General features: G+C 49.7%; 1 protein-coding gene across 1 annotated transcript; it reads right to left on the reverse strand.

Moving 5' to 3' along the window:
* Nucleotides 1-11,842: 11,842 nt before the first annotated feature.
* On the reverse strand, nucleotides 11,843-17,879 carry LOC125515297 (E3 ubiquitin-protein ligase WAV3-like). The gene is made up of 2 exons (XM_048680743.1): nucleotides 16,930-17,879; nucleotides 11,843-13,875 (listed from the first exon to the last, which is right to left on the reverse strand). Exons 1-2 carry the CDS (start codon nucleotides 17,218-17,220, stop codon nucleotides 11,947-11,949), a joined length of 2,220 nt encoding a protein of 739 aa, XP_048536700.1. The 5' UTR covers nucleotides 17,221-17,879; the 3' UTR covers nucleotides 11,843-11,946.
* Between the last annotated feature and the right edge of the window lie 997 nt (nucleotides 17,880-18,876).

An 18,876-nucleotide genomic window follows, 5' to 3' on the forward strand; every position in this document is an offset into this window, starting at 1 on the left:
CCCCCAGACCGCAAAAGGCCAGGTGATGGTTATAGTTTGGAGTGCGGTGGGTGGCATATGGCTTTGGTTGGCAAAAAGTTGGCAACCAGCGCATCATTGGACTAAGTCCTGAGCGTCTGCCCGGGCCGTCGGCCAATAAAAGCCTGTACGGAAAGCCTTACTAACAAGGGACCGAGCAGCGGCGTGGTGACCACCGAGTCCGGCATTAATTTCAGCTAGAAGGTTCCGCCCTTCCTCTTCGGAGATGCACCTTTGAAGGACTCCGGATCACTAGCTAGGGTGATAATTCCGTTCGGCCCGGGCATCTTAAGCTTCATGTACCCGTAATGGGGTATTGCTTGGAAGATTGTGAATGCTTCCCGTCCCAGTAAAGCGTGATGTCCGCTCTTAAACGGGGCCACTTGAAACGTGACTTCTTCGGACCTGTAATTATCCGGCGTGCCGAACACCACATCTAGTGTGATTTTTCCTGTGCAGCGCGCTTCCCGACTGGGGATTATTCCTCTAAAGGTTGTGCTGCTTCGCTCGACGCGACTCCAGTCTATTTCCATTTTTTGAAGGGTTTCCTCATAAATGAGGTTCAGTCCGCTGCCTCCATCCATGAGCACCTTGGTGAGGCGAAAGCCGTCCACTATGGGACTGAGGACCAATGCGGCTGGTGCTCGGGCTGTTCAGAATTTAGGTTCATCACTTGCGTTGAAGGTAATGGCAGTGTCGCTCCATGGATTTATTGTTGCAACTTGATAGACTTCGGCGAGGCTGCGGAGTGTTCTTTTTCGCCTATTGTTTGATGCGAAAGTCTCGAAGACCATGAGAACGGTACTGGTGTTCTCAGGCTGGTTTTCTGCGGCCTCCAGGATTAAGAGATCCTCGCCAATTTTGGCCACCTGCCGGAGTATCCAACATGCTCTAAGGCTGTGAGTTGGTGTCGCGTCCTCTGTACTATGAATTCTACAGGGTCTATCAAGCCACCTTTCCAGTACAGTTCCATGCCCTGTAGAGGGTTTTGGCTTTTTGGTGTTTATCCCGGGTGTCCTATGATGATGCACCCTCTTAGTTCAGACGGGATTACTATTCAAGGCCGGATTATCCCAAAATTTTATTTCGGTTTTCCAGGTGCTTTCCATCGCACAATATTTTTGTACTATGGACGCCAAGTCAGCGAAGCGTGTAATATCACGGCGACTTATGGCGTTAAGGATTCCCTCGTCCGTGCAATTACTGCAAAAAATTGAGATTGCGTCTTCCCCGCGGCAATCCTTTATCCTGTTCATAACCATGAGGAATCTGGCCCAGTAATGATGTACTGTTTCCTCGGGCTTCTGCTTGATTTGGGAGAGATCGCTTATGTTCGGGTGGGCGGGTGTCGTTGAATCTGAAACCTTACCCAATCCAAGATTCGGAGGCCCAAGAGTTTCCGAACTCTGAAGTTCGGATTCTTGGATGTTGTCCAACGAATCTAGCCCGTTGCCTGATTCTAAGCTCAGGTCTTGAGTTACATCCTCCCCTCCGCGGGTATCCGGCTTGGAGGAGTCGGGAATTCGGATGTAGCTAGTCCTTAAAATAGATGAAGGGTCGCCGCACTGCGCCTCTACCACGGCAACGTGGTGGATGACTTGGGGAGAGTTAATTTCTCTTAGATCGGGTTTAAGCCCAACCTGGTCGTAATCCGTAGCGACCCCCAGGGCGGCGATGCGATCCAAGAGCTCGTTTACGGAAGAGAGCTCCATTGGATCTAGCTGCTCGACGAGCTCCGAGCTGACGTGTAGGTTGCTTTTGATGACCCGAGAGGTCACCGTCGGCGCAACAGCCGAACATGCGGTCATGAGGAAACCACCTAGCCGGAGGGTTTGGCCGACAGCCAAGGCTCCCTTAGCAACGGCGCCGTCTTTAAAGACGGGAGAAGGCATCCTTCCTGATTGTGACGGCACAGAGGTGTTGGGGAACGTAGTAATTTCAAAAAAATTCCTACGCACACGTAAGATCATGGTGATGCATAGCAACGAGAGGGGAGAGTGTGATCTATGTACCCTTGTAGATCGACAACGGAAGTGTTTGGTTGATGTAGTCGTACGTCTCCACGGCCCGACCGATCAAGCACCGAAACTACGGCACCTCCGAGTTCTAGCACACGTTCAGCTCGATGACGATCCTCGGACTCCGATCCAGCAAAGTGTCGGGGAAGAGTTCCGTCAGCACGACGACGTGGTGACGATCTTGATGTACTACCGTCGCAGGGCTTCGCCTAAGCACCGCTACAATATTATCGAGGACTATGGTGGAAGGGGGCACCGCACACGGCTAAGAATATGATCACACGGATCAACTTGTGTGTCTAGGGGTGCCCCCCTGCCCCCGTATATAAAGGAGCAAGGGGAGGAGGCCGGCCGGCCCCTATAGGCGCGCCAGGAGGAGTCCTCCTCCTAGTAGGAGTAGGACTCCTACTAGGAGGGGGAAGGAAGTGGGGAGGGAGAGGGAAAGGGGGGCTCCACCCCCCCCCCTCTCCTAGTCCAATTCGGACCAAGGGGAGGAGGCGCGCGGCCCACCCTGGCTGCCCCTCTCTCTCTCCACTAAGGCCCATAAGGCCCATTACTTCTCCCGGTAGGGTTCCGGTAACCCTCCGGCTCTCCGGTTTTCTCCGAAATCACCCGGAACACTTCCGGTGTCCGAATATAGTCGTCCAATATATCAATCTTTATGTCTCGACCATTTCGAGACTCCTCGTCATGTCCGTGATTACATCCGGGACTCCGAACTAACTTCGGTACATCAAAACTCATAAACTCATAATATAACTGTCATCGAAACCTTAAGCGTGCGGACCCTACGGGTTCGAGAACAATGTAGACATGACCGAGACACGTCTCCGGTCAATAACCAATAGCGGAACCTGGATGCTCATATTGGCTCCTACATATTCTACGAAGATCTTTATCGGTCAGACCGCATAACAACATACGTTGTTCCCTTTGTCATCGGTATGTTACTTGCCCGAGATTCGATCGTCGGTATCTCAATACCTAGTTCAATCTCGTTACCGGAAAGTCTCTTTACTCGTTCCGTAATACTTCATCTCGCAACTAACTCATTAGTTGCAATGCTTGCAAGGCTTATGTGATGTGTATTACTGAGAGGGCCCAGAGATACCTCTCCGACAATCAGAGTGACAAATCCTAATCTCGAAATACGCCAACCCAACATGTACCTTTGGAGACACCTGTAGAGCACCTTTATAATCACCCATTTACGTTGTGACGTTTGGTAGCACACAAAGTGTTCCTCCGGTAAACGGGAGTTGCATAATCTCATAGTCATAGGAACATGTATAAGTCATGAAGAAAGCAATAGCAACATACTAAACGATCGGGTGCTAAGCTAATGGAATGGGTCATGTCAATCAGATCATTCACCTAATGATGTGATCCCGTTAATCAAATAACAACTCTTTGTTCATGGTTAGGAAAGATAACCATCTTTGATTAACGAGCTAGTCAAGTAGAGGCATACTAGTGACACTCTGTTTGTCTATGTATTCACACATGTATTATTTTTCCGGTTAATACAATTCTAGCATGAATAATAAACATTTATCATGATATAAGGAAATAAATAATAACTTTATTATTGCCTCTAGGGTATATTTTCTTCAAGAGGAACTCTCAATGAAAGCACCAATGTCGGTGTCAAAACCGGCGGATCTCGGGTAGGGGGTCCCGAACTGTGCGTCTAGGCCGGATGGTAACAGGAAACAGGGGACACTTTGTTTTACCCAGGTTCGGGCCCTCTCGATGGAGGTAATACCCTACTCCTGCTTGATTAATATTGATGATATGGGTAGTACAAGAGTAGATCTACCACGAGATCAAGGAGGCTAAACCTTAGAAGCTAGCCTATGGTATGATTGTTGTGTATGGAGTTGATTGCCTACGGACTACAACCCTCCGGTTTATATAGACACCGGATAGGGTTAGGGTTACACAGAGTCGGTTACAATGGTAGGAGATCTTGAATATCCGCACCGCCAAGCTTGCCTTCCGCGCCAAGGAAAGTCCCATCCGGACATGGGACGAAGTCTTCAATCTTGTATCTTCATAGTCCAGGAGTCCGGCCGAAGGTATAGTCCGGCTACCCGAACACCCCCTAATCCAGGACTCCCTCACCAGGTCTAACATGCCGCCTTCATACGTAGGTGGCGAAGTGTCCGGTGGCCAGCCGGACTGATGAATTTGCCGAGCTAAAGCGGCAACTTGATGTGGCAGATGCCGACATCGTGCTTGTCAACAAGCGGCTTGACGAGGCACAAGGTATGTAATTCCTCTGGCGGCACCTGGTAAGAGGAGCTTTATGCCAGTATCTTATAATGTGTGCGCTTGATGCAGATGGTGCTTCTGCCATGGAGAATCTTCGGGCGGAGCTTGCCCGAGCCAAGGAGCAAGCCAGGAAAAGTGATGCGGCTGCCGGAAAGGCAATTGAAGAGTTGAAAGCCGAACAGGCTGCTCACTGCCGAAGCAAGAAGAAATGGCCGAGATGGCCGTGAAGCTGAAGAACGCTGCTGACCGTTGCAAGCTTCTTGAAAAAGAAGATCGGGCGGAACAGACGGACCTGAATAAGGCCGTTGCCGATGCCAAGGATGCTCGCTCTGCGATGAGAGCTATGAAGGAGGAGCTGCGTCAGGCCGGAGAGATCGCGGTTGGAAAGCCCTTTATGCTGCGGAGGAAGTTCTGTGATCCTAAACATGCTCCGTTAGACCAGATGTGTAATACGGCGGACACCTATCTGGATTTGGCAGCGAGTGCCGCAGATGCGGCCGAACACTTCTGAGATGAAGAAGATCGCGAAGTGGAAAAGCTCTTCTGATCGCAGTTCCACAATCCAGAGCGTCCACTGTCATTAGCCGATCATTTGGCCGAATGGGCCGAGCTAAATAGGTTGTCCGGACTCGCCATGAAGTATGTCATGAGTCATCTATGGCGAGAGAGGCCAGAGCCGAAAAGTTATTTCAAATTGGTGCAGCAGTTCCTTGGTGCGGCGCCGCATATCAATGCGATGAAGAGGTCAGCGTGCATAGAGGGTGCACAGATGGCTCTTGCCCGTGTCAAGACATACTGGGCGGAAATGGAAGCCACCGCTGTTGCATCCCCAGACTCGGATGGAAGCCGAGTACCTGCCGAGCACTATTTTCAGAAAGTTCTGCAAGGCGCTCGTTTGATAGAGACGCAGTGCTCGAAGGATACTATATTCGAATAGCATATATTATTGTAAAACAATATTTTTATAAATTGTAGAAGCTTTTTATACTTGTGCCTGCAAGTATTATGATACCTCCTGTGCGGCCGTTTAACATATATGTATATATAATCTGAAAGATGGCAGTCGTCGGCTTCAGCCCCCACGCACATAATGCGGGGGTGTTCGCAGAAGGCGCATTTTCACACTTGATCCAACATCTTGGTACTACAAAGGAGGTGATAGCGCAGCGAACTAGGCAATCGGACTATGATGCTTTATCACTTTCACTTAGCCATAGGAGTTTGACAGTGAGGCTACTTATATAGCCCCTGGTGGCATCTGCGCTCGCCCTAACTCGGGGCGCGTATGTGCCTGGCCGGGAAACGGCCCTTCGTTAATGCGGAGGAATCCTAAAGATTCCGGTAAGTCATCGAGTGGTTGACCAGTCTCACGCTATATCATGATAGTCAGTTTTCGGCTTTCTCTATTGAGGTGCTCGCCTGGCCGAACTGGGGCACAATCGCAGTACTTCTCCTGGTGCCGCCTTAGCTGATAGAGCGGAACGTAAGGCAGCAAAACACAGGAGCCGGGCAAACCCAACATTTGACCAAAGACATGATTCGGAGCTGATGCATATAAGGCCAAACTCGCGACGCCGAACACTCCCTAAGGTATTCAGTCTTTATGAGGGCGGGCGGGATAACGCCCTTAGTAATAAGCTCCTAGTGTCCAGGTACGCGCAAAACTCGACGTGGCCACATGCCAAAATGCCAGCCTCCTCCTTGGTTATACCAAGAAACCAGGGGATGTGTATCAACAAGAGACAGTAAAAAAGGTTTACGCAGGGTCTTAATCTGAAAAGAATCATTAGAACGGGTCCTTGCTGCACGTCTGCGCCTGTGTCTCCGTTGTGCCGTATCCTGGACGGGCGTAGCACGGTGTTCATCTGTAAAAAGAGAGGAACTTAGTTGAAGAAAAATCGTGCCGAACATAAGTATACTAAATAAACAAAGTATAAATTGAAATGGGTAACATTGAGCTTTATTGTCTCTTGTTTTATATGCGCGGAGCCCCTAGTACAGGGGTATACGGCTATTAAGCCTTTATCAATTGTATGTTTATGCCGGACTCGTCTAGCCATGTCCGTGGTCTTGACGACCTGTTTAGGTGCTTTGGCTGGTGAAGCCGCTTTATTGTGGGGCTGTCAAGGCAGCCGCACTGTCTTCTGCACGAGAGGAACACTCAATGTTTTCCCTTTAATGAGATGATGCCTCGTGGACCAGACATCTTAAGCGTAAGAGATGCATAATGCGGTATTATGTTAAAGTGGGCGAAAGCTTCGCGTCCCAGCAGTGCTTGATAGCTACTTGAGAATGGGGCGATGTGGAAAGTTAGTTGTTCGCGACGGAAGTTATCGGGGGAGCCGAACATAACTTCTAGCCAGAGAGAACCCATACAGCGGGCATCCGGGCCTGGCATTACCCCTTGAAAGGAGGTTTTGCTATGGCGAATTTTTGTTGGGTCTATCCCCATGTTGCGGATTGTGTCCTGGTATAACAGGTTTAGACCACTGCCGCCGTCCATCATGACATTTGTAAAGTGGAGTCCGCCGATTATTGGATCTAATTCCAAGGCAGTCCAGCCTACGTTCCGGATACGTCTAGAGTAATCCTGATGGTCGAAGGTGATTGGTTTTAACAACCATTGGCGAGACTCCTTTGGGATAGGCCGTATGGCGCGTATCTCTGGTGGCGCCGTTCTGTTCGTCACGTGAAGTAAGTTTACTATTTTGACTTCTTGTGGGAAATCCTTTTGTTTCGTGGTGCTCTGCTTGTGGGGTTCGTCGTCGTCCTCACTTGGTGTGTTGAGCCCCTTGTGTTCGGCGTTGAGTTTGCCGGCTTGCTTGAAAACCCAACAATCTCTGTGGGTATGGTTCGCAGGCTTCCCGGGAGTACTGTGTATTTGACATATCTTGTCCAGGATTTCGTTTAAGTTGGATAGCTCGTCTTTGTTATCCTTGAGGGGCGGCTTTCTCTGATTCTGCCGCGAGCTTTTGAATCCGGCGTTGATCGCCGTGCTCTTTGGGCTGTTTCCCTTATTCCGGCGCTGGTCCTTGCTGCGTCGGGGTTTTCCGTTTCCATCCCTAACTTCGGATGTACTTGGGTTGCTGGTGCTACATCTTGCCAACCAGCTGTCCTCTCCTGCGCAAAAGCGGGTCATGAGGCTTGTTAATGCGGCCATTGTTCTTGGTTTTTCTTGGCAGAGGTGTCTGGCGAGCCATTCGTCTCGAACGTTATGCTTAAAAGCTGCTAGGGCTTCGGCGTCCGGACAGTCGACTATCTGATTCTTTTTAGTAAGAAATCTGTTCCAGAATTTCTGGGCTGACTCTCTGGGCTGTTGAATTATGTGACTGAGATCGTCTGCATCTGAAGGGCGGACATAGGTCCCTTGAAAATTTGCCTGGAAAGCATCCTCAAGCTCTTCCCAACTTCCAATGGTGTCTTCGGGAAGGCTTTTGAGCCAATGCCAGGCTGGCCCTTTAAGCTTGAGGGGTAAGTATTTTATGGTGTGGAGGTCATCTCCTCTGGCCATGTGTATGTGGAGGATATAATCCTTGATCCAGACCCTAGGGTCTGTTGTTCCGTCGTACGCCTCTATGTTTATGGGCTTGAATCCCGCTGGAAATTCATGGTCCAGCACCTCATCGGTGAAACATAGGGGGTGTGCGGCACCCCTGTATTTGGGTGTGTCGTGATGTTCGGATATTTGTTGTGTTACATTGCTTACTAGAGCTTGCTTTCTTGGCCCGTATATAGATCTGGCTGTGCCGTCTTTTTGATGCGGATCCTTTGGTGGATCACGTGCCGGCTTGTGTGCGGCGCCGCTTGCCGCTCCATGCTGGCCATGCGGTCGTCCATCCGACCGGATGGCTTTCCTATTTTTTGACTGCGGGGGCTCTAAGGCCTCCTCGTCAAATTCAGGTAGTAGCTTTCGCTTCGGATAGCTTTTTGTGCGGCGACTACCGCCATATTTGTCTGCGGTGTTACGTACTTTGCTCCATTTGATTCTGAGTGCATCTTCCGCAGTTTTGAGCTTCCGCTTCTGCTTTTTCAGGCTATGCGCAGTGGCGACGAGCCTTTTGTGGAGGTTCTTCTGCTCCATGAGTTTATCCGGTGTAAGGTCGTCCGGACTGTTGTTTTCGCCGGGGACAGGGTGTTCGGTTTGTTTATCCAAGTTGCCCTGTTCAGACGCTTGCTCGAAAGCATGTTCGTCGTCCGCCGGCTCATCCTGCTCTATGGCTGGGTCTGTATGGCTGCTGTCTCTATCGAGGCGGGGCTTGTAGTGGCGCTTCCGTCGCCGCTTTGATTGCTTTTCGAGTGAACGATCCCTCGTTGCATCCCTGTGTTCCTCGTTGTCGCTTCCTTTGGGTGTGTCCACCATGTATACATCATGAGATGAGGTGGCTGTCCAGTTCCCTATAGGCGTTGGTTCATGTTCATCTCCTACATCGTCGTCCATATCGTCGATGTCTTCGGAGTCGAAGTCGAGCACGTCATTTAAATTATCGACAGTGGCTACGAAGTGGGTGGTGGGTGGGCATCGAATTTCTTCGTCGTCCACATCCCAATCCTGCCGGTCATAGTCCGGCCAGGGTTCTCCTGACAAAGAGAGAGACCTGAGTGAATTCAGAATGTCGCCGAAGGGCGATTGTTGAAAGATGTCTGCGGCGGTGAACTCCATGATCGACGCCCAATCGGATTCGATCGTTGGGGCGCGGCGGGCTCGGGGTCCGGAAAGGAGTCCGGCACCTTGGAGTCACGGGCTTCGCAGAGGACAAGGCTGGTGTTCGGCTTGATCGCCGTAGAGATTGCAGCCCCCGAGGCGGTGTCTAACCACCCATCCCCGATTGGTGTGATTGGCTCCGAGCTAGGGGTCGGAGCGGACACAGATGCGGCCTCCAGGGCACTGTTCGGCGGCAGAGCTAGATCATGCCCATCGTGACAATGCGGCGCGCTCGGCTGTGGCTCGAATCCGTCGAAGATCAAGTCTCCGCGGATGTCAGCCGTGTAGTTCAAACTTCCCAATCTGACCTGATGGCCAGGGGCGTAGCTTTCGATCTACTCCAGATGACCAAGCGAATTGGCCCGCAGTGCAAAGCCGCCGGATACGAAGATCTGTCCGGGGAGAAAAGTCTCACCCTGGATCGCATCGCTGTTGATGATCGGAGAAGCCATCGGGCCTAAAAGTGACGACACAAAGGAACTCTCAATGAAAGCACCAATGTCGGTGTCAAAACCGGCGGATCTCGGGTAGGGGGTTCCGAACTGTGCGTCTAGGCCGGATGGTAACAGGAGGCAGGGGACACGATGTTTTACCCAGGTTCGGGCCCTCTTGATGGAGGTAAAACCCTACGTCCTGCTTGATTGATATTGATGATATGGGTAGTACAAGAGTAGATCTACCATGAGATCAGAGAGGCTAAACCCTATAAGCTAGCCTATGGTATGATTGTTGTTCGTCCTACGGACTAAAACCCTCCGGTTTATATAGACACCGGAGAGGGCTAGGGTTACATAGAGTCGGTTACAATGGTAGGAGATCTACATATCCGTATCGCCAAGCTTGCCTTCCACGCCAAGGAAAGTCCCTTCCGGACACGGGACGAAGTCTTCAATTTTGTATCTTCATAGTCCAGGAGTCCGGCCGAAGGTATAGTCCGGCCATCCGGACACCCCTAATCCAGGACTCCCTCAATCGCCTCGCCTTCCCGAGTAGAGCACAAACCCAATCAACCTAAAAAATAGCATGAACCCTTCCGCTGGTATGGGTCGGGATCCATCGTGCCTCCATGGCCCTAAGACCACCAGAGGCGTGGCGGACCGGGGCGCCGACAGAAGGCAGAGAAACCCCAATTGCATATGCAGACGCGAGAGGAGGCGAAGGGTATGACTGAGTGTTTTACTCATGTGTGAAATTTTGTGAAGAAATAATATCGGTGATATTCTAGGCAAAAAAAATCGGTGCTATAAAAAAAGACCATGTTAAAGTAATTTTGATATATGATTTCTGTTTTTCACTAAAAATGGCACAAATGTCAACTTTTAGCATCATATATGAGTACAACAAATCGACTAGGTTAGCCTAAAATATAGAAGCTATATGTTTTTTTACTATTTTTAGTTTTTTTCTATTTATAGTGGGCACAATGGAACCATATGCACTGTTGTATTTTTGTCTTCTTTTTAGAATTATATTTTTATCGGTATTTATTTTTAATAATCTGCTAAACTTTACTGATCAAGGTTAAAAAAGATAGAGGAATAGAAATAGGAGCATGGGTTGGCCTAGCCAAGCCAGATGTCTCTACCCGATAGAATGGCGAAACTTGGCAAGGCTATGAGCCTCTGCACTTGAGACACGACCTATGAAACAAAAATTACCACTGCGAAACTCAGATTTCCTACTAATGATTTTCCTAATGATTAAGCCATACGTGCCTCCTGTGCCATTAGCAATTTGTTTCGAATCTGAGGCCGCAAAGTATGTACATCGCTGTCACGGTCGGTCAGTCTGCGACTCTAGAAGAAGACCGTTGCGGTTGAGGCATTCACGTCAGCGCGCCAACCGAGCCCGACCGTGACCCTCCTGAGGGCCCCCATCCACACCGTACACCAGCCATAGTGGCCTGGAGAAAGCCCAGGCCCACTTCCCTGCTACTGCAACGGCTCCGGCCCACGGCCCGTTCTAAATCAGTATCGTCCATCCTCAGCTCAGATCGGGGTTGCGGTGGCGGCCACCGGCGACCGCAGCCTCCTCCCCGCCGTCGCCAAAACCCGCCGGAGAAATCGCGCCGCCCCGCCCCACACCTGACGCCGCGGCGTGCCTATCCACCAGCGCCGCCACGCGTGGGGGCCGTCGTTGCAGATACCGAGACACGACGAGCAATCGCCACCACCAACAGATTCACCGAGGTATGTGAAAACATGTGATGTACTTCTATCAGCTCATCTCCATACGCGACATGCATGCGAAATCAGTAGCATCCACCTACCCACCAACGCCTCCAACATCCATCAGCACATGAGAAACAAACTGACAAACTTCTGAAGAAAAAATAACAACACTGACACTAGGATTCAGAGCCTGCAAATTCACCATGTTCAGACAATAGGCAAGATCAGACTAGCCTTGCAACAAAGATCAGGTATGCATCCATGCGTTCACCAAAGAGTTGGATTCGGTTCGGTTCGGTTCACAAATGTATACCCATCTCTTTATGTACATCACCAACCACCACACAAAGGAGAGCTAGCAGTACATACAACAATACTGGAGTATACCCCCCTAACACCAAGTAACCAACACAGCACAACACAACACCCTCTCCCCCCTACCTTACCCATTTTCCCCCAGCACACTTATACCAGCCCCTGCCCCCTCTAACGAACTACAGTACAGAATTACCTCACCTTAAACTCCCTCCATATACCCCCACCCCCACCACCACCACCACCACCAGCCCCCAAAACAAATTTACATCTCCTTATACCACACCATTTGTACCACCCCCAACCCAATCCCATCACCCCCACACCCCAACAAAAACCAAGAATCCAACTGACACCACTACTGCTGCTTCCACAGAATCTAAATTCAGCTAAAGATCCTTATTTTGGCGCCGGTCGACGGCGACGCCGGGAAACGTTTTTTCTTTACCTACCTAGGCTGCGGGCGCGCCGGGAACGACTTGGCGTGCCTCATCTGCGGGGTCTGTTTCGGGGTCGACGAGCGGGAAAGCGTCTGGGAGCGCAGCACCATGTCCACCATCGACGTCGTCTGGTAGGCCTGGATCAGGCTCTCGCTGTCCGTGGAGTCGCCGCGGGCGGTCGCCCTCTGCCACGAGTGCGAGCTCAGGCCCGACAGCACGTAGGCGCGCCCGGACGCCTCGTACCTCTGCCGGCTCGCCATCCTCTCCTGCATCTCCTTCAGCTCGGCGTCCAGCGACTGGCACAGCCGGTCACCGGACTGCCCCGACGCTGATCCCATGATCATTCTCCGGCAGTCCTCGAGCAGTGAGACAGCGTGTGCCAGCTCGCCACGCTCCGCGGAGAACCTTGCTGCGGCCATCACCTCGGCTGCATGAAGACGGTTCTTCTGCCGGTCCACCTGGATCGACACGGTTTGCACCGACACGAATGCCGGCCTGGAGATCTTCACCTGCACCTCAGCCATGTTGATGGTCTCCTTCATCAGCGGATCTTTGTAGACACAGCCAACTTTGAGAAGTGCCGTTTCTTCGCCACACCCTTGGGGAACGTTCAGAGTCATAAGAAAATCCCTTTCCTCTTCAGCATACAGGTCACCAACATCAATGGACCCATTCCTCTTATCATCTGCAATTCTGCTGGAGTAGCTGCCTGATCTGATGGAACCAAAGTGCACATCAGGGTGGACACTCTCCACCTTTACACGTAAATCCTGTGCGACCACACTCAAAAGTCCACCAATACATTGAGCAAATGCATCTTGGATGGTAACCTCTGTCTCGATGAATGAAAAGGTCCCACCAGAGGTTTGAGAGATCGAATGGAGCGAAACTGCATCATGGTCAGCACCGAACCCGAACACATGAACTGGTACCTGCTGACTACCATTAGTAGATGGCAAGAGCGCACAATACTCCGCTGATGCTTTCTGTGCACTGGCAGTTGGTGAGACTGTAAATGGTTTGTGTGCACCGGTACTTGGTGAGACTGTATATGTGTCTTGCCCGTCTGATAAAAGGATAATGCTGCAGACTGGATTCTTGGCCTGTCGTTCTTCAATCACTTTGGAGCCTTTTCTCAGACCCTCAGCAATGTTGGTGCCACCATTTGACGTCAGAGAATTGACTGCTAGCAAGCTTTGCTTACGACCAGATTCGGTCATCCGACGAAGAGGGAAGAGCCTGCGTGCAGATGATGAGAAGGCGATGACAGAAAGCCGATCTGAGGAGCCAAGGTTCTGAATGACAAACCCCATGGCCCTCTTCAGCAATGCAAGTTTGGTACCAGCCATGCTACCACTGACATCAAGCACAGTGATAAGATCAACTGGGGCTCGACCAGTGTTTGGGCTACTGTCATCTCCAGGTACATGCAAATTCTGAGCAAGGGGTGCCTTTAGATGAATTAGAACAGTGAAGCTTCTTTCTGAAGTACTTTCTGGTATTTCAGTGAACTCAGGGTGTGTCGTTATCTCTACTGTTCTTGAACATCCTTGCTGATGGTCATCGGTTGCTTCACACAAATCCAAGGGCTCATCATCATTGAAAACACTTCGGTCAGTGTCAGGCAACAAACAAGTTACATGATGAAGGCGGCCAGAAGAACGAGCACGAGGGAGTGGTCGCAATAGTGTCATGTGGCCGCCATTTTGCTGCCCATTAACAGGATTAATCCTTGCACTTCCTTGAGGGATTGCAGCAACCAGCGGGCCACGGAATGGAAGTTCCTTCCATTCGGTGCGACAAACTGGGCAATTGTTGCTTCCATGCTTAACATTTGCAGATATGCAATGGAAGTGAAAGGTATGTGAGCACTCTGCCGTGAATAGAGCATGGCCCTGACCAGGTTTCATTATGGTCAAGCATATTGCACATGTTTTCTGCAAAAAAAGAAAGGATATAAAAAGGATTAGGATACAGACATTAAACAGTGCTGAAAATGAATCTGGGAATGCATTTATCTGTGTACATACAGTAGTAGTAGCAACTATCAAGTGATGGTGCAAACTGAAGTAAAGAAGACCAGCCAATTAAATATCTAAACGTCACAATAATAAATGCATAGATCAAGAAGATGAAGTTAACCATGACTTTTTGATTTTTCAGTTGTCCTCGTCATTTATTTATTTTCTATAGATAGTTTTGCCGTGATGAATAAGTCATGGGTTGCTAAACCTTCCTCTATAAACCTTTGCCAAATGCTGCAGTTTGACAGTGTCAGGCTTCCACTTTCAGTGTCAGGCTTCCTCTATAAACAAACAAAACCTTGCTTACCGGCCGCACTTTCAGACTTTCAGTTGAGAAGAACAAACTTGCTCAAGGTATAGTCATGTGGCAAGGCGAATCCCATGGTCCAGCTAATTTACAATGGGATAGTAATCTAACATTATCTGAGTGATATAGGTGCCTTAGTTTGAATAATTCATTGATGACTAGCCACTACACCTCACCCTTATATGAACAGAAGATCAAAGGGCTGACCTTCCACATACATTTCAAAACACTACTAATTGTGTCCTCGGCCTTAGTCGCACCACCGTACACCACTGATTTTATAAAATAACAAAGGATAATGCAATTTAATAATTGCAGATGGGCATGACCAGAGTACTAATCCTTTTCCAATTCTGGCCACTGGGCACCCTAAAGCGAGACGGTGGTGGGCTCTTGGGAATCCATATGCCCTCTCCTGTCATAGGGAAAATTACATGAAAGAATGCAACAAGGGATCTGAGAATAGTGCCCAAGCAGTGGGATCTGAGAACAGTAACAAAACAGCTGTTCTGAAAAGGATGGTAGACCATGAAGATGAAGTTATCCATAAGTTTTCGATTTTTCAAACGTCGTTATCATTTAACATTTCATAGATATTTATGTTGTGATGAATAAGTCATGGATTGCTTGAATGCTAAAAAATACGTTACTATTGCCAACCACCCTCGAAAAACCTTTGCCAAATGTCACAGTATCAGGCTTCCATCAGAAAAGAAAAAAAAACTTACTCAGGAGCCGCACTTTTAGACTTTAGATTTGATAAGAGACTTGCTCAAGGTTTTAGGTAGTCATGTAGCAAGGCGAAGCTCATGGTCAAGCTACTTTACAATTGGAAGTGGTAATTTCTAACATTATCAAGTGATGTAGGTGCCTTAATTTGAAAAATTCATTGCTGACTAAACAATGCACCTCACCCTGTAAGACTAGAAAATCAAAGAGCCGACCTCTCACGAGCATTTGAAACCCAAAGCTAACCGTGTCCCCGTGTCCGTTTAGGACCCTTACACGTCACCGATGCAGTACATGAGAAGGGGCACTGCAACTTAATAATCCCCTTCTGTTCTGTTTTTTTTTTTTGCTGAGAGAATTCAAGAAGGGATCTGAGAACAATGCCCAAGCAGCTGTTTTGAAAAGGATGGTGGTCCATGAAGATGGAGTTATCCATGAGCTTTCGATTTTCCAAGCGTCATTGTCATTTAACATTTCGTAGATAGTTTTGTTCTGACGACCAAGTCATGTATTGCCTGATCGTGAAACAAATACATTAGTATTGTTGACCACACTCGAAAACCATTGTCAAATGCCCACTGTATCAGGCTTCTATCAGAAAAAAAAAGGAACAACCTTGCTACTGTGCACTTTCAGACTTTCAGTTGTGAAGAAGAAACTTGGTCAAGGTTTTGGTATTTACCTAGCAAGGTTAAGATCCATGGTCAAGCTAATTTACAATTGGAAGTGGTAATCTCCTAGCATTTTCGAGTGATGTAGGTGGCTTAATTTGAATAATTCATCGCTGACGAAACAATAGTACACCTCATCACCCTGTAAGGCCAAAAGAGCAAAGAGCTTCTGGGCACTCCAAAGAGAGATGGGAATCCAGCCCCTCCTGTTCCGATTTATCTTTGTTGAAATAATGCAAGGGAGTGGTATTCTTGTTAGAATTATCATAGTGATGTGGATGCCTTGATTTGAATAATTCAATTTTCTGACGAAAGAAACCACCTCACCATGTAAGACCAGGAAGAAGATCAAAGAGCTGACCCCCCCACAAACATTTGAAAACCCAAACCTAAACCGCTCCCCGTGTCCGCTCAGCGCCGCGCCACGTCATTGATTCCATAGCCCATAGCATAACTAGGGATACTGTCAGCTTAACTAGGGATACTGCAGCTTAACAATTTGCAAATTGGCATCATCTGGCGGAAACTAATCACCTTTTCCAAATCTGGCCTCTGGGCGCCCTAAAGGAGGCTCCGGTGGGCTCCCAGGCATCCATTCCATGGGCACCCACCCTCCTGTTCTCAAACGTTTTTTTCCCTTGTGTGTGTTGGAAGAATGCAAGAAGGCATCTGAGAACAGTGTCCAAGCAGCTGCTGCTGCTGTGAAAAGGAGCTATGTATGTCACTGCCTCCTCTTTATGCCTCCACGAAAAGAAGTGAAGTGAATGAGGATGGCTGGCTATCTAGGAGGAGGAGGAGGACTAGGACTAGGAGGAAAAGGTGAGTGATGAGGAAAAAGATGTGTGGACTATCCTTCTATCTATGGAGGAGGAGGAGGAGGAGGACCCCAGCAGTAAAGAAAGACAAACTCCCCCACTCCATGATGATATTCCCCATCCACCATTGCGTTGCCCCCATCTCCTCCTCCTTTTCCACCCCCTGTGTTCTTCACCGCACTTTGTGCGTGTGTGTGTGTGTGTGTTGAAGGAATGAAGAAAGCTACTTGCGCGCATCATTGGAAGCACAAGAACGTCACAGGTGTACAACCTGAATCCAAGCTTTAAGTACCTTTTTGTGAGGGATTAGAGCTTAATTAACTGAGAAAGCAAAGATAAATCAACACACTGGATAGATAGATGGATAGATCTTTGCAGCAAGTTCTTTATTTTTCTTTCGATGTTTGTTACAGAAGACATGGTTTGGTGGTGGTGGTGGTGGTACCTTGAAGGACTTGCTGCCGGACTTGGAGAGGCGGAGGCCGGCGGAGGTGGGCGTCGGGGTGGTGGGCATGAGCGCGCCGGGGCCCTTGGCGCTGCCCGGGTCGGCGGTGGGGGTGGTGTTGGCGCTGGTGGCGTAGGAGGAGGCGGAGGAGGAGGCCGCCGGCGAGACGAGCGCGGCCGTGGAGGAGCCCGTGGAGGGCGGGCCGGCGTCCAGGTCGTCCAGCGTCCGGGGCACGTAGACGCAGAGGTTGAGCCCCAGCGACATCTTGGCCTTCCTCCATCTGCTCTCCATCCGCTCCTCTCCGCGCAGCAAACCAACCAACCAACTGCTACGCACCACTTCAAGTCAAGCCGAGCTGAGCTGAGCTTGCTACTCAGTGACTGTACTGGTCGGTAGGTGCGGGGTGGGTGAGAGGCGAGGTCAGAGCTCAGAAGCCAAGCTGGCGGCGCTTTTGCTCCGTCGGGGGCTCGCTGACCGCCGCCGTGGAAGCCATGGCCATGGGGTAGAGATGAAGCAGAGCAGCTAGCAGGCAGGCGCTAAAATAAATGGATGGAGGGGAGGTGAGGGTTGGAATCTGGGACAAAGATTGTGCGAGAAAGAGAGAGAAAGCGGGATGGGTATTTGACCTCAGGCAGCCATGCCAAGGCAGAGAGAGAGAAGACGAAGTAGAGAGAGAGAGGAGGTGCGAGGGGGAGAGGGAGCAGCCTTTTAAGAAAGAGGGGAGGAGAGGGAGGGAGGGGGGAAAGGCAGCGAGCAAAGCAAGCGGGGGGCACAGTCCACAGGGCGGGGGAGGAAGAAAAGCTGGAAAGAAGGAGATGATGGCGAGGACTGAGTGAGTGAGCGAGCTTGCGAGGCGCTCAGCTCAGCTCAGGTCAAGTTGTCGATGGTGGTGCGTGAGTAGAGTACTCTACTGGCGAGTGAGTGATGTGTGGGCAACGGCTCGGCGGGGGAAGACGACGAGCTGGGCGCCCCATGTAATATAATCATCCTCGCCCTCTGTTTTCTGTTTCTGCTGGACGCGACACGACACGACATGTACGCTAACGCCGGCCCACCTCCCGTTTCCGTTTTCTCTGCCAGTGGCAGGCAACGCATATTATTCATTGTTATTCATTCATTCATTCACAGGTTTTGTTCTGTTCCTTGTTTCTTTTTCCATTGCCCTGATGATGATGATGATAACAGAAATGAGAAATTGGGAGGGCGGTTTTCATTTAGAGTGTGACCAGGTCTCAGTCGAGAAGTCTCAATCAAATGATGTAACATGTAAAAAAGAAAATAGAAAAACTAAAAAAAATACACGAATACTAGTGTAAGATCTCACGAACGTAGCGTAGCGTCGGCTGAGGTCTAACCAAGCCTAAGCCGACTGAGGTTTAACAAGACTGTTTCGTTTATATTTTTCTTACGGAGGGTCACTCACTCGTTTGGTGCTTGGTTTTGCCGGTGCTTTTGCGTCACGGGTATCTCTCGTGTCGCCATTGATGGGCACACGCATTTACACTCATTGTATGCCGGGTTGCTGTTCATGTGCCCGCTGCCACCACCACCACTAGCTGCTGCTACTACTACACCTCTGTGGAATTTTCTCTCCACTAGTAGCAGTGGTGCTACTCATGTACTACACGAGCCATGAATTTCGTCGAAACTAGTTAAGCTAAGCATTATCTCAAACCAGAAAAGCGTGTGGGATTTCTAGTTTTTCTATCACGTAATTTCATGTAGGGGGGGGGGGGGGGGGGGGGGGGGAGCAGGGTGGCGCCTTTTGCAGCGCTGAACCTAAAACACGTCCCAGAATGGAACAGGGGCCCGAACCAGGCGCCAGCCAGTGCGTGCCCCCAAGTCGGGAGGGAAAGAAAAAAGCAATGATGGATGATGAACAGGAGAGAGTAGGCATGAAAAAAACAGTAGAAAACTGAAATGAAGTCATAGAAAAGCAGACCCTGA

Source organism: Triticum urartu, chromosome 6 (assembly GCF_003073215.2).
Source record: "Triticum urartu cultivar G1812 chromosome 6, Tu2.1, whole genome shotgun sequence".
In the NCBI taxonomy this organism is placed as follows: Eukaryota; Viridiplantae; Streptophyta; class Magnoliopsida; order Poales; family Poaceae; genus Triticum; species Triticum urartu.

Bases quoted from the DNA above. Each gene is read 5' to 3' on its own strand.
- LOC125515297 (XM_048680743.1), bottom strand. From the start codon at position 17,220: ATGGAGAGCAGATGGAGGAAGGCCAAGATGTCGCTGGGGCTCAACCTC. The intron at 13,876-16,929 runs GTACCACCACCA...CTTTTTTTGCAG, and splicing joins CCGGCAGCAAGTCCTTCAAG to AAAACATGTGCAATATGCTT.